Source organism: Nanorana parkeri, unplaced genomic scaffold (assembly GCF_000935625.1).
Source record: "Nanorana parkeri isolate BGI_ZX_2015 unplaced genomic scaffold, ASM93562v1 scaffold120, whole genome shotgun sequence".
In the NCBI taxonomy this organism is placed as follows: Eukaryota; Metazoa; Chordata; class Amphibia; order Anura; family Dicroglossidae; genus Nanorana; species Nanorana parkeri.
The window spans coordinates 1,820,532-1,843,933 of record NW_017306388.1 but is presented as its reverse complement, the minus strand read 5'-3'; the positions used below and the strand labels follow the sequence as shown (position 1 = coordinate 1,843,933).

Genomic DNA, 23,402 nt, shown 5'->3' with positions numbered 1-23,402 from the left:
ATGTAGTACACAACCAGCACTTGCCAGAAATTCCTGCAGCTCCTTTAATGTTGCTGATGGCCTCTTGGCAGCCCCTGGACCAGTTTCCTTTTTTTAAATATCGATTTTGGCGGAATGTTCAGTCCTTGGTAATGTCCCTGTTGAGCCATATTTTCTCCACTTGTTGATGACCATTTTCACTGTGTTCCATGGTATATCTAATGCCTTGGAAATTTTTTGGTACCCTTTTCTTGACCGATACCTTCCAACAATGAGATCCCTTAGTTCCTTTGTAAGCTCTTTGAGGACCATGGCTTTTGCGGTCAGAGGCAACTGAGTAAACGTCAGAAACATCCAACTAGAACAGCTGAATATGGGCTTAACCAGAGTCACGTTAATTGAAGGAAGGTGGGTACCGACTACTATTTATCATCAATTTGAATGTGATTGGGTAATTCTGAACACAACATCCCTAAATATAAGTGTGTGTACACTTAAGGTGCCCATACACCTTACAATTATCGTTCGATAATCGTCCGCAATCACGTTTTCGTACGATAAGTCGGCCAGTTGATGGGAAGTGCACGATGGCACTTACTGTACAACTGGCCGAATTTGGTTGAACAGGCAGACTCGAAAACTTTCGGCAAAGCGGATGAAAAAAAAATTAAAAAAAAAAAAAAAAAAAATCGATGGATTCGTGACGTTTTCGTACGTCAAAAGTCGCAACATGAACACTGCACATGCGCAAACAAAAATCCGTTCTGTCCATGGACGAAAATAGTAAAGTTAGAATGCGGGGAGGACCGCCAAATTTCAATATACATTCAGTCAGGGTGACCAGTGCACTACACGGCTGTTTATGAACTGTAGGATGATTATACATTTCCCATTGTAACGTACATGTAAACCCAAGAACAAAAATGTAATGTATTGAAGCTTACACGTCCTTAGATGTGCTAGCTGCATTAGTTTCCATTTTTCAGTCTAAGAACATTTTCAGCAAGTACAGAAAATACCTGATCTTGCCAGAAATGCTGCATCCTTGTCACTTCTGGCAAACTGAAGTGAAATTAGAAACAATGTTATCTTCCTTTAAGGCTATCTTGTGTAAACCGGAAATTCCCCCACATCCCCATGCAGTGTAGATGCAGAGGAACATGTGTTTGTAGTCAAAAAGAAGAGAGCAGCCCGAGTGACATACTGCTCTTTCATAGATACAGTGGAGAAGGGAGTGTTCTCACCCTTGGACAGGTAACCAATGACAGGTCAGCAGCAAAATATCAAATTTTTGTTTCTGGCATAAGACACAGTTTAAAAGGCAGTGACACACATCACAACAAGACCACCAATAAAAAGATCTCTCTGGCATTGTGTAAGCACGCGTGTGGGATAGGGAGAGGAAGACATTCCTGGTGCTTAAAGTGACATTAAACCCTCAGATTTTTTAACATAAACCAATACTGTAATGTGTGCCTTACTGTAATCCATGGTTGTTTCCCTTCTCTTTGCTGCTCTTCCTTTTAAATCCTCATGTCTTCTCATGCTTGGGAAGAACTTCCCTTTTCAGCTCAGGGCCTCTTCTTGTAATGCTGGCTCAGGTTTCAAGCCTATAGAAACGTATACACAGACACCGTGTATCCATTCCTGAGACAAGGCAGTCTGCTGCAAACCAGAAGTTCTGCCCAGCATGAGAACAGATACAGATTTAAAGTTAAAAAATCTGAGGGTTTAATGTCACTTTAAGTTATCCTGGGGAAAGCAACAGCAACTGACAGATTGACAGAAAAATACAGATAGCTGCCATTTGCACCAAAAACTGAGCTGGGGACATCTGTGTCAGTTTGCTGGTGCCCACATAACTGGTGATAATCAAGAAGTCCTCCAACAATTGGCTTTTTGGTCAATGATGATATTATAGGTCTTTAGGGTTCCTAAGCCTCAAAACATCACGGCAGTACTCTCCAAAAATAGTACTTGCCATTTTATGTTGGCTCATTCCCTAAAAACTGAGCAAGGAATTTATCAAAACTGGAGCAGACAAAATCTGAAGCGGATCTGCACTGCAAATCAGCTTCTCTCTCTCTCATATTCAAATATCAACTGAGCAAACTGAAGAGAGAAGCGGATTGGTTGCCATGGGCAACTGCTCCGGTTTTCATCTGCTCAAGTTTTGATAAATTTCCCCTCCCCCAAGTGTCCTGGAATTATGGGTGGCAGTGCAGGACACTCAAGCCAGAAGACAGGACTGCAAAACATCAGTATTCAGTAATACCTTTGTGAACAATTAGGGATTTTGTTTTCCCGCAGAGTCCCAGCTGTTCTTTTAAAAAACACCTTATTGGTGGTGATGGGGAAGAGAGGGGGTCAGGCCTCCAATCAGCAGCAGCAGGGGCATGTCTACAACTTTTACTTCCTCTATAAAGCTCTCTTTAAGAGCAGCCATCACAGCACTGTTCTTGCACACATAAATTACAGAGGAAACACCACAATGGAAAGAAAGTTTGTACTGTGTGCACATTACACTGTGTTTGCTCTGCAGGGCGTTACATCGGTACGTATGCTACTAGATTTGAATACAACTGGAAGACTTCCTGAACAAACATGAGCAAAGAGAAGATTAGCTGGCACATCCGTTACCTTCTGAGAGTCCTGCTTACTCTTCTCCACCTTGTCCTGGAGTTTCTTTAGCTGCTCCGGGTTGAGGGCAGGGTCGGCTTTGCTGTTGGTCTCCCGGGAGATGGCCAGTTTCTCCTCCTTGCATGCAGCATGATATGCCTTCTTGGCCCCTTCCACCTTGACAGATGAAAGAACAAGTCTATTAATTATTTATTTTTAAAATGTTTCAGTTTGAATCCATGATCTACAGCTAACAACCAATCAGCTGCCACATATAGTACACTGCAAAGTTCTAGGCAGGTGTGAAAAAATACTGTAAAGTAAGAATGCTTTCAGAAATAAAAGTGTTAATCGTTTATTTTTTATCAATTAACAAAATGGAAAGAAAATGAACAGAAGAGAGATCCAAAACAAAATCAATATTTGGTGTGACCACCCTTTGCATCAATTGTTCTTGGTACACTTGCACACAGTTTTTGAAGGAACTCAGCAGGTAGGTTGTTCCAAACATCTTGGAGAACTAACCACAGATCTTCTGTGGATGTCGGCTGCCTCAAATCCTTCTGTCTCTTAATGTATGCAAGACAGACTCGGTGATGTTGAGATCAGGGTTCTGCGAGGGCCAAATCATCACTTCCAGGACTCCTTGTTCTTCTTTACGAGAAAGATAGTTCTTAATGACAGTGGTTGTATGTTTGGGGTTGTTGTCCTGCTGCAGAATAAATTTGGGGCCAATCACACGCCTCCCTGATGGCATGGCATGATGGATAAGTATCTGCTTGCATTTCTCAGCATTGAGGACACCATTGATCCTGACCAAATCTCCAACTCCATTGGCAGAAATGCAGCCCCAGACTAGCAAGGAACCTCCACCATGCTTCACTGTTGCTGCAGACACTCATTGTACCACTCTCCAGCCCTTCAGCGACCAAACAGCCTCCCGCTACAGACAAATATTTCACATTTTGACTCCTCAGTCCAGAGCACCTGCTGCCATTTTTCTGTACACCAGTTACTAGTGGAGTTGCTTAGCCTTGTTTCCATGTTGGAGGAATGGCTTTTTGTTGCAATTCTTCAGTGAAGACCATTTCTGGCCAGACAGAAGATGGGTGTACCTGGGTCCCACTGATTTCCACCAGTTTGGTGCGGATAGCACTGCTGGACATCATCTGATGTCGAACGGAAGTAAGCATGATGGTCTTTTATCTGCTGCATTAAGTTTCCTTGGTCGACCCCTACATCTACGGTCCTCAACATTGCCCGTTTCTTTCTGCTTCTTTAAAAGAGCTTAAAACAGCACATCTTGAAATCATTGCCTGGGAGAGACCTTGCTGATGCAGTATAACTACCTTGTGTCATCTTGCTGTGCTCAGTCTTGCCATGGTGTATGACCTGTGACATGAAACAGTCTTCCACAACCTCACCTTAGTAGCAGACTTTGGCTGTTCCTCACCCAGTTTTAAGCCTCCTACACATCTGTTTCTGTTATTGACTGTTTCAACCTACCTATGAAATTGATGATCATTATCACCTTCTTGGTATAATTTGGTAAATCATACACCTGACTCTAATCCTACCAAATCCCTGACTTAGTGCAAGTGTAAGAATTGATGCTGGTTTGAAGCCAAAGGGTAGTTACACCTGCCTAAAACATTTGCACAGTACTGTACATTTAATTGTTTTATTCTTAAAGTGAAACTGTGAGCAGGCAATAGACATTCACAAATCTGCATATTCCTTTTAAGATGTACACTCCCTTTCGAGCAAGCCCTCACTTACCTCTACAGCTGTAGGCACTGAGGAGAAATGCATCCCCAAAGTTCCCAGCAGCGGTGCTGAAATCCCAGCTCATCTACCCCAGCCTCCTCTCACAGCAGCGGCTTGGCAGCTTTTCAGTGTGAACAAAGAGTAAGCGCTTTAAGCTGTCAAGAAACTTCCTACAGCCAGAAACCTCTCTAATGTGAATTTTAAGGAACTGCTCCCCAGTGCATGTAGCTACAGTAGTCAATAAGTGCTTGTTTTAAATCCAATTTACTCTTTATTAAGAATACATTAATATGTTAAAAAAGTGAAATGGTGGCCAACCTATGGACATTAAAAAGGGAAACACCTTACAACATTTGATCTATTGCCCTGTTGGGTAATTTCTCCCACTCTAGTACATCAATGAAAGCCAGGTCTCTCCTTTCAGCTGAATTCCCTGGTTCTTCTCTCTAGAGCTTATTCCCCTTATCTCTGTGTAGAATCCGCTTGGGGGCTAGTGACAGCATAATAATGGTCCCCTAGTGGATTCTCCACAGACATAGAGATCATGCTCTCCTGAAATAGAAATTAGCAGGTTCGGTTCAAGACAACAACCTTGTCTATAGAAGCAAGAAATTCCCAGAAGACCAGGTTGGATTTGAAACCCATTTCCACTGTATTTAAAATAAAAAAATATATAAAATAATTTACAATTCATGCTGCTCAGGTTATGTTTCCCCACAGATTTTAGTAACACACACTGAATAAGCAGTCTTCGTTTGCTTAATTATATTTAATCTCTCTCTGCAGAGTCCTTAAGAGTACGAGTAGATTTTTCTCCTTTAAAATTTTGCAGCCGGCATAGCAGCAAGCAAAATATGTGAATGACTGAAGACCAGTTTTTATATCTGTCCAGTCTAAGCTATGGGAATAGTTAAGAGTCCATCTCCAGCTGCAAATGAGCTGTGGGAAGCAAGAGGGTTATATAGAATTAGCCAGGCAAACATTATCAGTTCATGATATAGTAAAGAGTCTTAAAGAGGAACTTCACCCTTATTTTTACAATGACAACAAAGGCAACTTTGTTTGGTAATGACAATCTACAAACAGGTACAATTAATTTTTTTTTAATAAGGGCAGATGAATCCATCTCTCTTTACTTCCTGGAACTCTGGCACATGCGACTAAGACATGTGACCATGCACGTCAAATGCCTTTTACTGAGATTTTACAGTTTACAGGTGAGATTTTGCAGGAAGGCGCTGCTGATTAAACCTTCCCAGGATGCATCTCTTAGGCATAGGCTACATCCCTAATGCCTAAGAGGACCAGGAAGTGTAAAAACGGTAATTGTAAGTAAAAGAAAAATGTATTTATTTAACTAATGAATAGAAGAGGATTTCATATTAGCATGCAGAGCTGCATGTTGATGTGATTTTTAGTGAAAGGGGGTAAAGGCCCACTTTAAAGCTGAATTCCAGGCAAACAACTAAATACATACATTAAACAAAATTTTTATGGGAGCTGCTTTACCTGAGGATTTGTATTCCTATCCATCCAGTTCTGAGTTAAACACCGTTCTGCCACACAGCACAGTCCTGTCCAGTAGGAAACCTGATTTTTCTCTACTGCAGTTAAAGTAGATGGAAAGACTACATATAACAAACGGCCTAATAGCACTTCTCATATTGATTTTGTCAGTCTCTACAATCGCTGTGTAAATACCTTTTATATATTTCTAATCATGCGAGCACTAATCTTCCTTTTTCTCAGGGTGTTGGGTGTGGTCTCTAGGGAACTGTCGTCATGGCAGGAAGTGACCTACTGCAGGAACAGCAGTGCATTAAACTTACAGCCCTCCACTGCTTTAGGGGTTGGCATTCACCGTCTAAGCTTGTTTGAATGTGCAATAGCACAACGGACAGTATTACAAAGGGGGCCCGACCACGCAGACAATTTCAATGACAGCCAGAAAGCTCATCCGAAGTCTAATGCACAACTGGAAACTTTTAGGATCAATAAATAGGGACATGGAAGGAGTTGAAACATGGCCACATTAACATTCAATAGACATCATGTATCATGCACATTTTTGATTTTGGCTAAACACTTTAATGCAAGCAGGTCTTGTCCCTCCTCTAGCCTATGACTTAACAGTTAAAGGAGAAGCAGCAGACCGATTACATTATCGCTCTGTCACTCTGCTCCCTACTACTGCTGTGCATGTTCTTTGCACAGCAGCAAAACTAATTGGCTCCTTGTGATCTTTCTCCCTCTCACAATGTGACCTTTACTGTACAGGGGCTGCAAGAGGCTGATACCATGTCAAATTCAGAAACTTGAACTGTTTGCATTAGAAAAATAATGATCACTGAATATAGAGCTGAATTAATGTGTCTTTTATATCTGCCTGGAGTTTAGCTTTGAAGTGTATGGAAAGGCAAAATTTACACTTCTACAAAATTTACATTTCCAATGGTATACTTAGACCAAAAGAGAGCACAAAAGAAATTCATTGTTAGGGTTTACATACACTTTAAGGTTGGTCAGGGCTGGAACTCCCTCTATAACGTTTCATTACAAAGCAAAAACTGTCCAACCCAATACCAGCTCCATACTGCAGATGACCTGAGGGGACCCACCTGCAGGAGTCTATTCCTACCTCTTTGAGTTTCTTTGACCATGGCTTTTGTGCTTTCCTGAAACCGTCTTCAGCTTCTTTGGTCTCCTTGAAGCCTCCCATCATCTGTTTGTGATAGGCTTCTTTTTGCCAATTCTTCACCTTTTCAAAGTCATCATTCATCAGAGCGTTTTTCACCTCATGGTGAAGCTCACTGACCCTCTCTGCTTCCGTCATCAGTGCATTCCAAGCCTTCTCCACTGTGCCATACTGTGGGCCTGCAAAAGACATCAGGGTGTATGCAAGGAATCTTAATATATACGTGGTTGAAAAAAAAAAAACCATTAACCTTAATAACATTACATGGTCAAGTGACAAACATTGACACGCATTCATCCAACCTCTCCACCCATCCCATCTGCTTTTATGCGATGGTGGCAAAAACTGACATAACAGTGCAGTGCTAAAATGTACAGAACTTAACACTTAATCAAATTTAGTTCAAAAAGCCTAGTGGATCCATTTGTTAAAATAGTTTATTATAACAGCAATGACCAGTTCAACGTAGTACTGTAGTTCTGGCTCCTCGGAGTGTGTACCTAATAAAGTGCTCCTTTAACATGGGAACCCCCATAGATCTCTTCAGGTTTGCCTTCTTAACATTTATACACCATCAAGCATTACCATCACACTTCTCATTTCTGCTAGGCTAAGCCATAGAATGAAAAAGGTCTGACAGAGTTATGGCAATTAGATTTGTGCCCTTTCTTGCTCGCTGTGAGAAATTTGCAATTTTCTTCCCCAACTCAGCAGATGAGTAAACATGGTGCTCATATACTGAGGGGTTCGTTCACTTTTCTCAGAACAACAGAATCTATTCAATAATATAAAACTCTAGCCGCTGGCCTCTAAGGAACACTTACAAAGCCTTAAGTCCAACCTAGATCTTGGCATGAATCTCAGTACACTAAATCATTATGAACACACTACAAATTGCTTCCAATTGTAACTTTTGTAATCAAATAAGGCCTTCATCTGATGAAGCGCGACACCATGTCATAGCGATTCCACCTCACCTTTCTCTACGAGTTGCTTCCATCTCTTGGACCATTCTGTGAGCTGTTGGGCGTATCCCTTTTCAATCTTCGCCCGCTCATGGATACAGTTCATTAAATCATTGCACAGTCTGTGGCCGTCATCTATCCTCCTTACTGCGCGCTTATAGTTACCAATCTGAGTTAAGAGAAGAGTACAACTGTAACACATGGAACTGCCCAAATGCAAACAAACATTTTAATTTCAATTCATACAAACATTTGAGACCTTACATGCATTTATCCAACTGACAGGACTCAAACTGATCCTCAGGCACACTACTTGGACACAAAAACACAATTTGATTAATATAGGCAGAAGCGTACCCCACAATCCTGAGTAAAGTAAGCAGTACTGTGCTAAGAAGCCACAAACCGTTACCGATTGCTTGAAAGACAGCCTATGCATGGCCCCCAAAGGTTGCATTTTTTGTGATAAATAAAACACATTCAATATGCTTGTGATGTTCTACTACTGAGGGTCCCACAAAGATTCACAACTGATAAAATATGAAGAGCATAATTTCTCAAAAATGACCCAATATGAAGAGAAATTAAAGGTTCTGGCACCATTTTTTTTTATACCCAAGTATGTTTGGCTGGACAGCATACTTGCACATTACGAGAAACTTCTCTCTTGGTTTAGCTAGTTCCCTTGATTCAGCTCTGTGCACCCCTTTTACCACTCCACAGCGCGGGCTTTCTACGACGTTTATCCCACTATTGAGCTCTTCCTCGGGGATCAATCGGATCAGGCCTATGATAATGCAACTCCTATGCATGCATAATGGAGCTGCATTATCTGAAAACTAGGCTTTATTTCTTCGACATTTAACAGATGCTGGGAAATTGCCTTTGTGCCAGGGGTAGAAAAATGTGTTTTTGGCAGGCAAAACGAAGTCTCTATCGAAAAAGATTGGCCGTGCCATCAACTTATTTGTAGCGTAAAGTGTACTTACATGAAGATCCATTTAATATCAGAGGTTGCCATCAGTCATCTAAAAATGGCTGCTCTTTACTTAGTGCACCCTGGTTGGAAAACGGCCCCATACAAGCCTATGAAGAAGGCTTGGTTATGTTTTGGGTTGCTTTGCTGCGCCTGGCAAAGGGTGCCTTAATCTGTGTGGGACACAATGAAATCTCAATTCTATCCTATCAATTCCAGAGCAATATGTACTGCCTGGTGTCCGAAAGCTCCGTCTCAGTCACGGGTCCTCCAACAGGATAATGTAAAGGCATCCAAGAGCAAAATAATGGAATATTCTGAAGTAGCCTACTGTGAGCCCTGGTCGGAACCTTATCAAATTTCCATACATTTCCACCAAAACATGCAGTCTGGAGAAGACCCCCTTCAATCCTGAGACAGCTGGAACAGTTTGCACAAGAAGAGTGACCCGAACTATCTGTTGGCAGGTGCAGAAGTCTTATTGAGAGCAACAGAGAACACTTGTTTGCAGTGATCGACTCCAAAGGTTGTGCAACAAAAGATTGGATTAAGGGACCAACCATTTCTGTATTATTATTTTAAATATAAATTGTTAAAACATTTAATTGGAACCAGATTTTGCTTTTGGTTTTTAAGGAAAAAACAAAGATGGATGCCCAATTAGTCTGGTCAGCTCTAAGTCACAAAAAAATATGGGTTGCTCTTTTTTCATGGAAGGGTACCAACAAATTTGTCCTGGTCTGTATCTACTCAACAGAAGTGCGATGAAGAATGTGGATAAGGTTAACCATCATCTATCTGTCCAGGTATTTATTGCATTTGAACTGAATTTAACAAGAAACATTCTGATTTTTTGTATTAATTTTAATGGATATTGATCTTTACATTAAACTCCAGACAGATATAAAAGACACAAATTAAGGTAGCCCTGTGTTCAGGAAAATATCAAATAGATTTTCTTTTTTATACAAGTAGTGTAAGTACCTGATGCCACAGTCCCTGCACAGCAGAGCACAGATTGGGCGGTGGAGAAGCAGCACAAAAAGCCAATCAATTTATGTCATAAGGAGCAAGCTGAAAGGAGGAGAAAGTCGAATGACTGAGAGATGAGCTCATGACTGTGTTGCTTGTCCTTTCACTGTCCAGTCACAGGTTGCTATCAGGTCTTCTGCTGTGCCAGACAGGGCTGTGCTATGCGGCGGAGCTGTGCAAATGTCAGGACTAGATGCACAGAACTACAACTCCTTTGGCAGTTAAATCAGCCCCCTTTATATCTGTGTATTTAGCCGTTTGTCTGGAGATCAAATTATACACATGAAAACACTCACTGACAGAATCACCATTCACATACTTCCACAGAAGGAGGACCATGACCATCTGATCAACTCTACACACAAAGCTGTCTGAATTGGTTTATCGAATTCACAAGACGCATGCTTTGACATCAGCGGTTACCAGCTGGATAATTAGGGCAGACTAATCTCTTTGATAATATACCAACACGAAGAACAAAACTAACAGCTGGGAATGACTATTAAACAAGGCCACTTAAAAGGGATACTACCACCGATATTACATGTTAGAGTATTCCTTCTCTCCTGCTACAACTGTACTAAAAAATGCAATAGAGAAATTCTCTGCAGGAACAGAAGGGACGCAATAAACTGGGTGACATTAAAGAGCATTAAGTGTTAAACATTCCAACAGTAAGGGGAACAGGCCTGTTAGATATCACTCAACATAATGGAGACTGATAAAATTACTGGAGATGCTTTCATAGCAAATGGACATCTCCTTACAGTAATCCTTGACTTTTAAGCTGTCATTGTGCTCCTCCAGAAAAATACAATTTGTATACTCACTGCAAAATCCTTTACTATAGCATCTCATTGAGAATCAAGGACTCTAGTCTTTAAAGTGTGATTATACCCCTACAACAGGAGGAAAACAAAGGGCCTGCTCCCTCTTATCCCCGCTATACCCCATCCTACACCTGTCTTAAGAGCTCAGTTGTAAAAACAGTAGTAACTTCACTGTGGTAACAGGCTAATACAAAAAAAAAAAAAGGAGTGCTGCAAAAAGTTGGAAGGGAGCACAGTCCTCCAATATCCTACTGGAGAAAAAGATTATCTGGTGTGTACAAAAATCCTATATACACCATCATTTATTCCAGTACACAAGACTCTTCAATGTGTGGAAAGTCCAAAAACAGTTCCAAAAATAAGTTTCTGCCTTGCAGCACTGGGGGTCCCGGTTTGAATCCCGGCCAGGGTCACTATCTATAAGCAGTCTGCATGTTCTCCTTGTGCTTGCGTGGGTGTCCTACAGGTTCTCCAGTTTCCACCCGCACTCCAAAGACATGCTGGTAGGTTAATTGGCTTCTGGCTAAATTGGCCCTCGTATGTATGTATGCATGTGAGATAGGGACCTTAGATTGTAAGCTCCTTGAGGACAGGGACTGATGTGAGTGTGCACTGTGCAGAGCGCAGTTTAAAATGGTTATAAATACCTGTAATAATAATAAATAAGTGGCGGGCAAGGACACCCACCAGAGGAAAAAGGTAGGCAAGCCCTGGCAACCCTCAAGCAGAAGTAGGAGTGATCACATAGCTGCCTCTGCAGGACCTTATGCCTGAAGCTTGCATCCAGACATTCAGTTTAGCAGAGGAATCAAACTGACACTTTGAGCTCCTGTGCAATACACACAAGAGTTTAAAGCATCAGTTCCAGGGCTCCGCTAAACAAATATTTGGGCTGATGTGTCATTTTTTACACAGGCACTGACAGGGCTCTCTCTCTAGTGCCTATGTGTACTTGGCAAGTGACAGGTGGGCCCTCGGGTGTCCGCTTGCCAGGTTTAGGGGGTTTTGATTATGAATGATAAGACCTACAGACACCATAAATGATCTTCAGTGAAGACAGAGATCAGGTCAGACAAGTCCCTGGCTGGTTATATAAGCTCTGATCCCAGTATAAACACACTGAGTGCTGTACACAATGGAACACGCTACAGGAACACAGGCTCCTCTCTCGTAGATGAAGCTTCTAGTTACATAAAGGGCAGAAGTGTCAAAGCAGCATAGACAGTGAATTATCAATGTATATGAATTGTGAATACTTTACATTCCTGCGGGAGATCGTAGCCTTCTATCATCCAGAGACTGCAAATTCAGGTGTTAACCCTGCAGCTCCCACACGATGCTTAATATAGCAACGCTTACACATTTCAAGATTACTCATCAGGCGTCAAGCTCATCTGCAATTGTGTGGTATTTATAACCACAACAAATAGCACTATTCCAGCTGCTAATTAACAAGCATGCACCTAATGTATAAGAACATTTTAAAGTGGACCTGTACTCTGAGAGTAAAATGCTAATTGCAGGGAACAGCTACAAATGTTAACTGTGCTGAAGCAGTACTCCAAAAAAACGTAACTTCTGTCTTTAATTTCATGCAAAAAACTGTGCGCTTCCTGTACCCTAAAGAAGAACTATGAGGTGAGTGAATTACACTCATCCCCATAGTTAGAGCTGATGTGTGATAGTAAATCTGACACACGTTGACTCTATAGATCGGGAAGCGAGCGAAGACATGCCGCCGCTCGTTCACTTCCCGATCATCTCCGTGCATAGAGAGGAGACTGTCACCGCTCAACGCAGGGATTTCCCCCCCCCTCCCCCCCCCCGATCCTCCAGCGCTGAGTGGAGGAACGGATGGGGGAGGGGGCAGGCAAAGCGGGCTCTGCCTCTAGGTAGGCAGAGCCCGCTGTCAATCAGGCAGCTGGGTGGATCTCAACAGTATTGTTGGGATCCGTCCTGGCTGCAGTGCTCTCGGCATATAGCAGGCAATAGCCTGCTATATACCGAGTATTGTGTCACAGGAGGACGTTAGTTTATGTCCTCCATGACCCTAAAGAGAACTATGCGGGGGAAAAAAGTTAGCCCCATAGCTGCATATCTACAGTGCGAGATGATCCAAGGCACTGCTGCCTCTAACTGCAAGTCTCACTAAATCCTGCTGCTCAGTGTTCTCCTTGCTGGAGAGGAAGCTGTACACGAGGACCTGCACTGCAAGAATCTCCATGCTTCTACTTCAATCATTCATTCTGTGAATATGCTTCTGCCACCTCTCGCCACTTCTTAAATATTCTTAAGAATAATTCCTCTCGCCACTTCTCGTTAGAGAAGCAGCTCTAACATGAGAAAGCAAAGTCCTGCCTCCACTGTGAGGGCCACCGCCAGAGAAACAAAGTGCAGAACAAGGCATGATAAGTCAGTAATGGGCAAAACATATGCTACAGGGAGACCAAAGGCAATACTGGTGACTAGTTCTTTGCCCTATGTTTGTTTTTTTGGCACGGCTTCCACAGTTTAGGCACTAATTCAAAAACAAAAGCTAGATAAAGTAACAATGTAACTGAGACTGAAACATTGCTCAAGTCACAGGTTTATGTTAAGGCTGCACTGCAAGCAAACAGCTGAATACATAGTTAAAAAGTAATTCAAACTATTGTACCATGCCAACAGGATCTGTATTGGTCTTCAGAGGCAGGCATCTCCAGAAAGCACACCAGGTTCAGTTTTTTCTACTGCAGTTAATCAATACAGCTTGTACGTCAACCTGCCCCCAAACATTATATGGGAAATGAGTGAGATGCACCCCAAATGAGGTAGGCCATCCCCCTGCTCTCTTCTATAAGCATGTTAAAACTACTGTCTGACAGCAACATGCAAAGCAGTAGAAATGTGACGGACTAAGAGTGTGGCCCTATCCAAGTATTGAATATTTTTCATAGGCGAGAAGGCTACCACTTTGCAGAGTCCATCTGGTTGCCTCTCAGTATCTCCACTGTAACCATATCAGATATTACTTACCCAGTCACAGTGTGTACTACAGGTTAACAAGATGCTTCAACAGTCATGAAGAAGCTTCCATACAGGTTTTATTTTAAAATGTTACATCATGGTGCTGAAGTGAATAATTTTAGAATGGTAAAAAAAAGGAGGTAAAATACCTTCACCTATGATGAGAACCTAAAAGATGAATCCCAGGCAAATATGATACACAAATGAATGCAGCTATGTGAACCCCTAATGCATTATTAAATGTATTATTTAAATGCGAGCACTGTAAGCATCTGAATTTGACCTGGTATCAGCCACTTGCGGTCCTTGTACAGTCTGTACCACAGAGAATAGAAAGTGGGAAGGAGAAGCAACACAATGAAGCAATCAGGTGTGTTGCAGTGCAAGGAACATGCTAATAGAATGAGGAGAGTAAGAACAGAGCGGAAGGCGAGTTCATTGGTGTACTGCTTCTTCTTTCACTGTGCATTCCCAGGGTTGGGGTGGTGAGGGGGCCTATAGGTGAAAGGTAAACTGCAGCAGAGAAAAGTTGGTTTGCCTTCCGTGCTAGATAGAGTTATACTGTAGAGCAGAGCTGTGAAAATCTCTACAAAGAAAGCACAAAATCACATTTTTTGGCAGGTAAAACAAATCCCATTTATGTATTTCCTCTGTGTATTGGGTGGTTTTCCTGGAGTTCAGCTTTAAAGTATAATGATTTGACAACCAAGAGACTTGTGCTATATAGAGTCAAAGAGACACCTTCTAGGCGTGCACTAAAAAAATAGAAACTTTCTTGCAAATTGAGAGAGCCTTTCATTTTATTCAGGATAATAAACATCACCATATTGAATGTAAAATAGCAGACTTTACAGAATTCAGTCACAACGCCTCACGTGTTCAGTCATGTCAAGAGACGCTTCTATTTAGGATTGCTGTATGAAGGACTCCGGATAAGATTTCAGTGAGGAGTTTCCGGCTAAACAGATCTATTCAGACCTAGAACACAAAGTGCTTCAGGAGACCGCTGTACCACGTGGATGGGTATATGCCTTGCCATGTCTCCCGTTTCCTTTACAGACGGGCACTAGGCCTCATTCATAGGCAGCAGTGACAGAAGACGAATTTATAAGCGATAGAGAGTGTGGCGGAGGAGAACAGCCCGTCTTCTGTTCTATGGAATGCGATAGTAACTGTGTGAATAAATTCAGATCGACCTCCAGAATTCCAGCAGTGTGAATGGGAAAAGAGCGTTTGTCTCGTTCACCCAATTCTTTCTAATATCCTTCCAATCTGCTCAGTGTTTACTCATCAAAATTTGCCAAAATATATCATCACACGCACTCCACCAGCCCAACAAATGCGTCTTGACAAAAACTGGCCACACATGCAGTGGTGTATTCTGGTTTGGGGCTGCCCTAGGCACGACAAAACTAGGGCACCCCCCCCTCCCCCCACACACACTAAAGCTGCAGGATCTTAGGGGGGCTGTGCAGGATGTGTGGTGGGCAGCGCATATAGAGCCCACCACAGATCCTGCAAAGCCCCCCAGACCCTGCAGAGTCCACCACAGATCATGCACCCCCCCTCGAGACACTGCAGACAGATGCAGGATGTGTGGTGGGCTCTGCCAAACATAGACCCCACCACAGATCCTGTACAGCTGTGCAGAATTTCATGCTGGGCTCTGCAGGGACCCTTTAGCAGCAGTGTGATCATCTTACCTGCTGCTTGGTCCCTGGCCTCCTCCACCGCTGGACTGGTGCTGCAGGACCTGGCCTCCTCTGCAGCTCGACGGCTCTTCTGTGACCTGGTGTTCTGTCGAGAATGTACCGGCTACCTACAGCGCCCTGGCCCAGCCCCTTCCTGATCAGACATCGTTTAGGCCTCGCCTAGCCCCGCTCCCCTACTGCTGCTCCGTCTCCTCTGCCTCTTCCACCGCCGCCTTCTCACCACTTCCTCTGCCTCCTCGCCGACTCCGTCCTTCGACTCCTCCACCACATCCTCTGCCCAGCTGCCTAAATGTTTTAGGGGCGGCATCTTTGCCGCCCCCCTGAAATCTGCCAGACCAAGGCAAACGCCTTGTTTGCCACGCGGGAGATATGCCCCTGCACACATGTACAGTTTAGATGGTGGTCAGCTGTACGTTCACAAAAGGATTTCTTCCAGACTGGCCTATGAATTTATTTACTGCCAAGACACTATGGAGGACCTTACAGTGGAATAATTCAAAATACTCTGTCCACAAGGAATCGATCACTCTCATGTTCCTTCAAAACTCATACAGGCTCACAAAGGCAGGGTTCTCCAAGAGCCGATTTGGTGAGGTGCTAATTAAGCTGTTGGCGATTTTTTGTGGGGGAAATGGAAAACAATTGGAGCACCAAGCAAAAACATCTACCGGCAGAAGAGTGTGCCTTGTGGGACTCCTAACCCCACCACTGCAAGGCAGGAGAAGAAGCCACCTAAGCCCCTATTTATAGTGAGGACCGTAGAACAAATTGGCGCCAAGTTGCAGCTACATAGGGTTTTGCAAACATAAAAAGCTTGTCTTTGCAGTACTCTCTTTAGACTTTACCCTAATATTAGAAAGAAAAGCCTGTTCCTTGCCAGCATACTGCAGAGAAGGATTCTTGCTCTGTGTGGAGGCAGTGTCTCTTTGCAGATGTCAGACACCCTCCATGCAATCAGCAAAACTCATGCTCCCCGATGATTGGAGAGATCTAGCTGTAATGTTGCAGGTGGTGTGCAAGACCTCTGCAGAGAGGAAGGGCCCTTTTCTGCAATATGCTGGCATGGGATCGGCGTACTACTTGTAAGCTGTGGTTGATTTCCAAATAAAAAAAAGAACTGTTAGAAATAGTACACCTTTGGTTTTGATGCACTTCATGTATTTAGATGCATTCAATCCTGAGTGTTGAGTGCTTTCATGTGATTTGGAGTGTCATTTGTGTGTGTTTTTTTAAATGTTATTCAGGCTTTAAGCATTTTGTTTTTGCCAATGGAAAGCTAGGCACTAGGAGAATGAGATATTTAGCCTTGAAAAATGCGTATTTTAAAAAGGTGCTTCTCTAAAGTCTACAGGGCCAAAATATCCCCATTCTGCTTCTAAAGTAGCTCATGTACTTTTTTGAGCTTCAGGCATCGAGCTACAGGCACTTGAGAGTTCATATGTGAACAGGTACAATTAAAAAGCATGGCATTTTGGTAGAGCGTTTTGAAGCTTTGCGCTTCAATCTACAAACGCTCATGTGTGAACCAGGGCTAACCTGGAAGTTCAGATGGGTTTTAAACACAAAGAACCCTAGAGTGACAGCTTTCGGATCTTCAGTCATCTCTTGCAATTGATAACATCTGTATCCATAATAGCGTACATTAAGAAATTGGTGTTCGGGAAAGCAGGGAGGTGAAAGCAGGCAACGGTACAATGTAAAGCAGCTGTGAGACATTTTTATCAATCACATCTAGGATTATCTGGAGGTCGGTCTGCAGAATAGGCTGTGTGCCCACATTCCGGGACTTGTGAAATCCAGAGAGGGTTTCCTTTCACTCACTAATAAGTTCCTCCACAAGAGGAATCCTGGGCTAATGTGGACTGATGACTCATCGTGATTGTTAAAAATTTCCTATAGAATTTCCAGATGACCTTCCGTCACTATTTTTCATGGTAGAACAATGCTAAGCTGAAAAAAGAAAAAAAAGGAGAACGACATTGCAAACCTCAGCTTTTCTCTACTAACTTAAAGCAGATGAAGCAAGCATGCTATCTCAGAATAACAAAGCCACTAAAGTATAAAGTATAGTAATTAGATCCAATAAATATCTAGACTTTATTTAAAGCATGGTCATGAATTTGGGGGGAAAAACAAAAAGACAATGAGACATCTAATGTGTTCAACATTCTTTCAAACTATTGTTATCTTTTTCTCCATTTGCTCACAGGTACTTGTTTGTGTTCCCAGCACTCTCTGCTCTGCCAATGAGTGTGAGAGCTGGAAGGGGATGGAAAGATCACAATGCAAACATTTCCTTCTTGAGCATCCAAAAGGGGCAACCTCCATTTCAAACATTGCTACTAGAGGTGCACCAAAATGAAAATTTTAAAACCGAAATTAAAAAGAATGTCAGGCCAAAACCGAAACAGAAAATGTTTTTTATTCTAACTTTTTCAAATTGTTTTTATATTTTATTTTTTTTCATTCAATATTTGTATTTTTTACTTCATTTTTAGGGGCTTCGGGGAAATATTAGGGGTCTACACACCACTGATATTTCACTTTTAAAATAGAAAAATAGATTTTCTGCAGCCCCTGTTATAAATGAACATGAATCCTCTATATTGAGTGTTCCTGTTTATTCATAACTTGTGGACATAGATTGTCCTCAATTATTTACAAACACTCAGCGATCACTGAGTGTTTGTACGTGTTTTCAGTCCTGTCACAGGAGGCTGGGTGGGGCGAGAGCTCAGCCTCCTGTGACAGCAATGACAGCCGTCTACGCCCACACCACAGCTCTCCATCATGGGTTGGCTGTCACAGGAGGCTGGGCAGGGCGGTGTGGGAGGAGAGCTCAGCCTCCTGTGATAGCAATGACTGTCTCCTCCCACACACTGCTCTCCTGATCTGTGACAGGAGGCTGAGTGGTGCGGAGAGGAGAGGCACAGGCCGCTCACAGCACTGTCCTCCCGCACCGCTCAGCCTCCTGTGACAGCACTACAAGCTGTCTCCTCCCCCACACTGCTCTCCTCTGATCTGTGACAGGAGGCTGAGTGGTGCGGAGAGGAGAGGCGCAGGCTGCTCACAGCACTGTCCTCCCGCACCGCTCGGCCTCCTGTGACAGTTTCTCTCCTCCCCACTGGGACACAGAGCAGTGCCCAGCAGGGAGGAGAGAAAGAACGGATGCACCGCTATTTCAGCCAGAAAATGCCACTTTCAGCATTTTGCCAAAGGTGCCATTTTCGCTGATGTTTCGGCGGCCAATATATTGGTGCATCCCTAATTGCTACAACTTAGTACATGGGCTGTGAAAAGCAAAGCAGACGTGACATCAGGAAGTATAGGAGACCAATTGTTTTTCATTCACAAATTTTTGGTAATCTTGATTGTTAGATGTCACTTCTAAACTGTGAACCTTAGAACAAATGGGCCAAATGACTTACTGAAGTATACGAAGCAACAACCCAGGAAGTCAAAAGTCATAATTTTAAGTGCATCATCTTAGCTCACCATGCTAGATACATTTTAGCTCTTGGTCAAACATGCAGTTACATGATGTACTGCTATGGCTCCCATCTCAGTCTTAAAGTACCTCTAAACGGAACGTCAGGCACATGTTTTCCGTACAGTGTTTTGTTTCATATTAAAACATTAAAGGGAACCTAAAGAGTGAAATACTTGGCCAATTCAATATTTTCAGCATTTTTGGGCACCTCTAGGCATCTGCAAGTTGAGTCTGTTTTTACCATAAAGAAGAGCTCGAACTCTGGTTAAAAAAATGTATTAACCCAGTGCGAGGGTAAAGTGTTTGTTTTTGTGTTGGTACAAAATGAAAAAAAAAAAAGAAGAAGTTCTACTCAAACTCATAAAAAAGTTCTACTCACCAGACCACCCTGCTTCTGTGCTTACTAAAGCGCATCTCCTTCATGCTGCACAGATGGACCGCTCCTCAGCATCCTCACATCTATATACACAATATATTGAGCATGATGACACCAGGATCCTTAGACTGCTGCAGCAGAGGGGGAAGAGACTTTCTAGACACTGGTCTAAGAAGCCGGCTTGGATGGTCTGAGGAGTATAACTTTCTTTTTTAGCACCTAGACACAAACGAGCACTTAAATCTTGCACTGCGGAGGTAGCTACATAAGCCCCACTGCGAGGGTTAATAAAATTCTTTAAAACTGATCTCCGATATAAAAGGCACAAATACAGGCAGGTGTGTAGTTCGCATTACATCAGTAAATGCATTTTTTAAAAGCAGTGTAAGTACCCGACCAATTGGTACCTTGCAGTCTCCTCTACAGTCGTCTGTACGGCAGAGTGCAAAAAGGGGGCAGGAGAAGGAGCACAAGAGGCCAATCAGGTGTGCTACAATGCATAGACCATGCTGATAGGAGAATGAAGTAGAGTGACAAGAGATAATAACTAATCAGTCTGCTGCTTCTCGTTTCACTGTCCAGTCACAGGATGGGGGGGGACGGAGGAGAGCGGTAAGTAAAAGTCGAGTGCTGCTGTACAGGTGAAACTCGAATAATTAGAATATCGTGCAAAAGTAATTGCAGTAAGTGCTGGAAAAGGGGCCCAAACCAAGTACTGAGTACATATGCATGCTTGTACTTTTCAGAGGTCCGATATTGTTCTATATAAAACACTTGTTTTATTGATTGCATGTAATAATCTACTTTTTTGAGATTGTGGATTTGGGGTTCTTGGGGTTTTCATGAGCTGTAAGCCATAATCATCACAATTATGACAAATCACGGCTTGAATTATCTTGCTTTGCATGTAATGAGTCTATCTCATATATTAGTTTCACCTTTTAAGTTGCATTAGTGAAATAAATGAACTTTGCACGATATTCTAATTATTCGAGTTTCACCTGTATAGGGAATTGCAGAAGGCTAATACCAACTCATGTGCACTTGCACTGTTTGCTTTTAAAACAAATACATTTAATGTGTGTGTATTAATGAAAACAAAGCTGCAATAATCTGTCATTTTTATCTGCCTGGGGTTCAGCTTTAAACTAGAAAAGGAAGCATAATCCTAATGTTCATGTGAACAAACGAACAAACAGGCAATAACAGAATACCAGCACTGCTTTCATTTGTGAACATGCAAAAGGAAACAGATTTGAAAATATGTTTTTTGGGGGGGGTCACACTTTCTTTTTTACACTGTATGGGAAGCCCACGTCAACATATAAAGTTTGAATAAATGACAGTATTACCTCCCAGAAGCTGTCGCTTGACACTTCTACTCCGAGCGAATCATCGTAGTTTCCAGACATGATGTCCGAAGAGGGAATGCAGAGGTGAGCAAGACAGAGATAGTCCTACAATAGTCCAACGTCTTCTCTACTGAACAGTCAAAGCCTGGAAAAAAAAAAAAGCATATAAAATATGTTTAATGAACAAATACATAGAATATACTGACAAGGTTATTTGAGTTTACACCAAAACAACAAAAGCTCATCCTGCATAAAAGGACTGTTGTAAGCGTTTCCTACAATTAGTCACAAAAATAAGTCTTTAATAAATCAGTATTTATTTACGATTCATAAATGGAAATATTTATGAAATATCCAAAGTCATTTTTAACACACACACTATAAATATTAAGCCAGAAATTGTCAAAAACTCTACCATGCACAATGCAAGAAAATGAACTGCGTCTCTATAATGGGTATTTACAGCTTTAATAATCTTGTGCTGCTCAATTTCTGTATGGAGTAGAAGGTATAAGGAGATGCTTGGCAGGCCATTCTGATCCTTGCCAAACGCTTACGAAAGGACAGGGCAGCACAGTGAAGCTACCCAAAATGTTTATGCAGCGTTGGGCCTGTAGCTACCCATGTGTCATTTTGCTCTGTCTCAGCAGTCATCTGCCAGGAGGGCGATGCGACAGTGGGCAAAATGCCTCTCTGACAACACAGGCAATGAATGCTACTAAAAGCCTATTAAAGCAGAAGCAAAGTCTGTAAAATACATTGCTGGGAGGTAAGGCAGACATGCAAAGTCTCTTCTGCCATAAAATTCTCTCTGGCCCAGCAGTTTTTTTCATCTCTGTGTATACTGTACAGCATATGTGCGGTGCAGTGTACACACTCAGCCCAGTCATGGCATCGCTAAGATATCAAGTACTAAAAGGGGATACCTGGGTTTGCAAAGGCATTTGGTGTACAATAAAAAGCAGATTTATATCCTTTGTGGCTTCTGAGGAATATATTTAAATGAAAGATCGTGAGCCTTGATTTCAGCTTTGAAGTATAAATCTTTTTGGTTACAGTAGAGAAGGGTTTCAAGATTTTATTGCCATTTGTTCACCCCACTGGGTAGATTCACCCTTTGTGTCCCGTTGATCACTGACATGTATTCATCTACCATGCGTCTAGGGATAAAGACCTATTCCTTATCACGTGTAATTCTATCACATACAAATATATGCAGAGTACTGCTTACAGATGCGGCCGATGTCACCTGATTATTAATTTGAATGGGTGACGGTGGACGCATCTAAACGGCATATTTTGGATTTCTGCCGCAGGAATGCCAAAATGCCCAGTCACATAATGAACCCTAAATCCAATTTGTTTGTTTGAAAGGCAGGATCTCTCAGGCAGTAGAAGTCAAGTCTTGCTTATCTATTAAACATGTGCAGTATCAGACTAATGCACAGTGGTATCACCAAGTTCAAACATTCAGTTGTACTGGATCAAGGCTTAAACTAGCAAGCCGCAAACATCAAATACAAATCTACTGAGAGTCAGTGCCAAGTCTAGTAATGATCACTAAAACCAGCAGTCTTTAAACAACACATCACATCAAGGTGAAAAAGGTCCACAAGGCACTGTTCTGCTAGACTTGGAACATACAACTGCTATGATCTGGCATTGCATTTAAAGTTGAACTCTGGGAAAACCACAAAACTCCCCTTGCAGTGGAGCTGCCTTCCACACACAAGGGCTATAAGGGTTAAATGTTCATTTAGGTCTAGGGTACTTGGGGAAAAAGGACTTTTACTTACCTGATTCCCGCTCCTACAGGATACCTCTAGGCTACAAGACTGGGACCTGCAGCCTCGCCCCCACGTTTTGGCGCTCGGAGGCCCGCTGATGCCATCAAGTTAAATGCATTGGTAAACATGAGGACGCTTAGGGACAGTCAACAAGCTAAAGCGTAGCGGACATGAGGAGAGCGCAGACTGCAGGAGTGGGGATTAGGTGAGCAAAACTGCTTTTCCCAATACGCTAAACCTAAAATAGCATGTAACCCTTGCACTACTGGGGCAGCCCTACTGCAAGGGAAGTTCTGTGGTTTTCACTGGAGATAGGCTCTGAATTTAAAAGAGCTGTTACAATGACTATTTTGTAAACAGTCTGAAATACTCCCTACAGGCACATCAATTGATTCATTGCCAGGAAGCTGGACCGAACAGAGAAAATGTCCTCCACAATCACCCATCATGGTGCCGTACTCTGTAGTCTACCATTAGAATCCCAAAACTTTATCACTACAGGGCCTATCGCAAGGCTAACCAATGGGAGCAAGTAAGAATTATGTTAGGGGGGAAAAGGGAATGCCCTTAAATCATCCTGAAAGGCACCCCAATGTCCTTGAAAATGAACGGGCTAGTATAATGCAACACAAAAAAATGTGCATAAACAAGGCACTGCAAGTGTGTGCATGGGCCTTTAAATGTGCATTTTTAACCACTTTAAATCAAGAATGTCAAGTACAGATTTATCTATATGTTCATGACAGGAGCTATTTGCCATGCTATGAAGGTCCTAATTCAGCCATTTCCAATCCACTTATCTACCCATGACGAGCT

The 23,402-nt window shown here is 42.5% G+C and overlaps 1 protein-coding gene across 6 annotated transcripts in view; it reads right to left on the bottom strand.

The window, feature by feature from the left end:
• Positions 1–23,402, bottom strand: part of PACSIN2 (protein kinase C and casein kinase substrate in neurons 2) — a 102,884-nt gene that overhangs the window by 15,051 nt on the left and 64,431 nt on the right. For all 6 annotated transcript variants that reach the window (XM_018553464.1, XM_018553463.1, XM_018553465.1 and 3 more), the window contains exons 2-5: positions 20,800–20,944; positions 8,038–8,194; positions 7,004–7,239; positions 2,620–2,775 (exon numbers count right to left, since the gene is read on the bottom strand). In XM_018553464.1, the coding sequence (XP_018408966.1) occupies positions 2,620–2,775; positions 7,004–7,239; positions 8,038–8,194; positions 20,800–20,859 (609 nt within the window). In that variant the 5' untranslated portion in view covers positions 20,860–20,944. The remainder of the gene's footprint in view (positions 1–2,619; positions 2,776–7,003; positions 7,240–8,037; positions 8,195–20,799; positions 20,945–23,402) is intronic.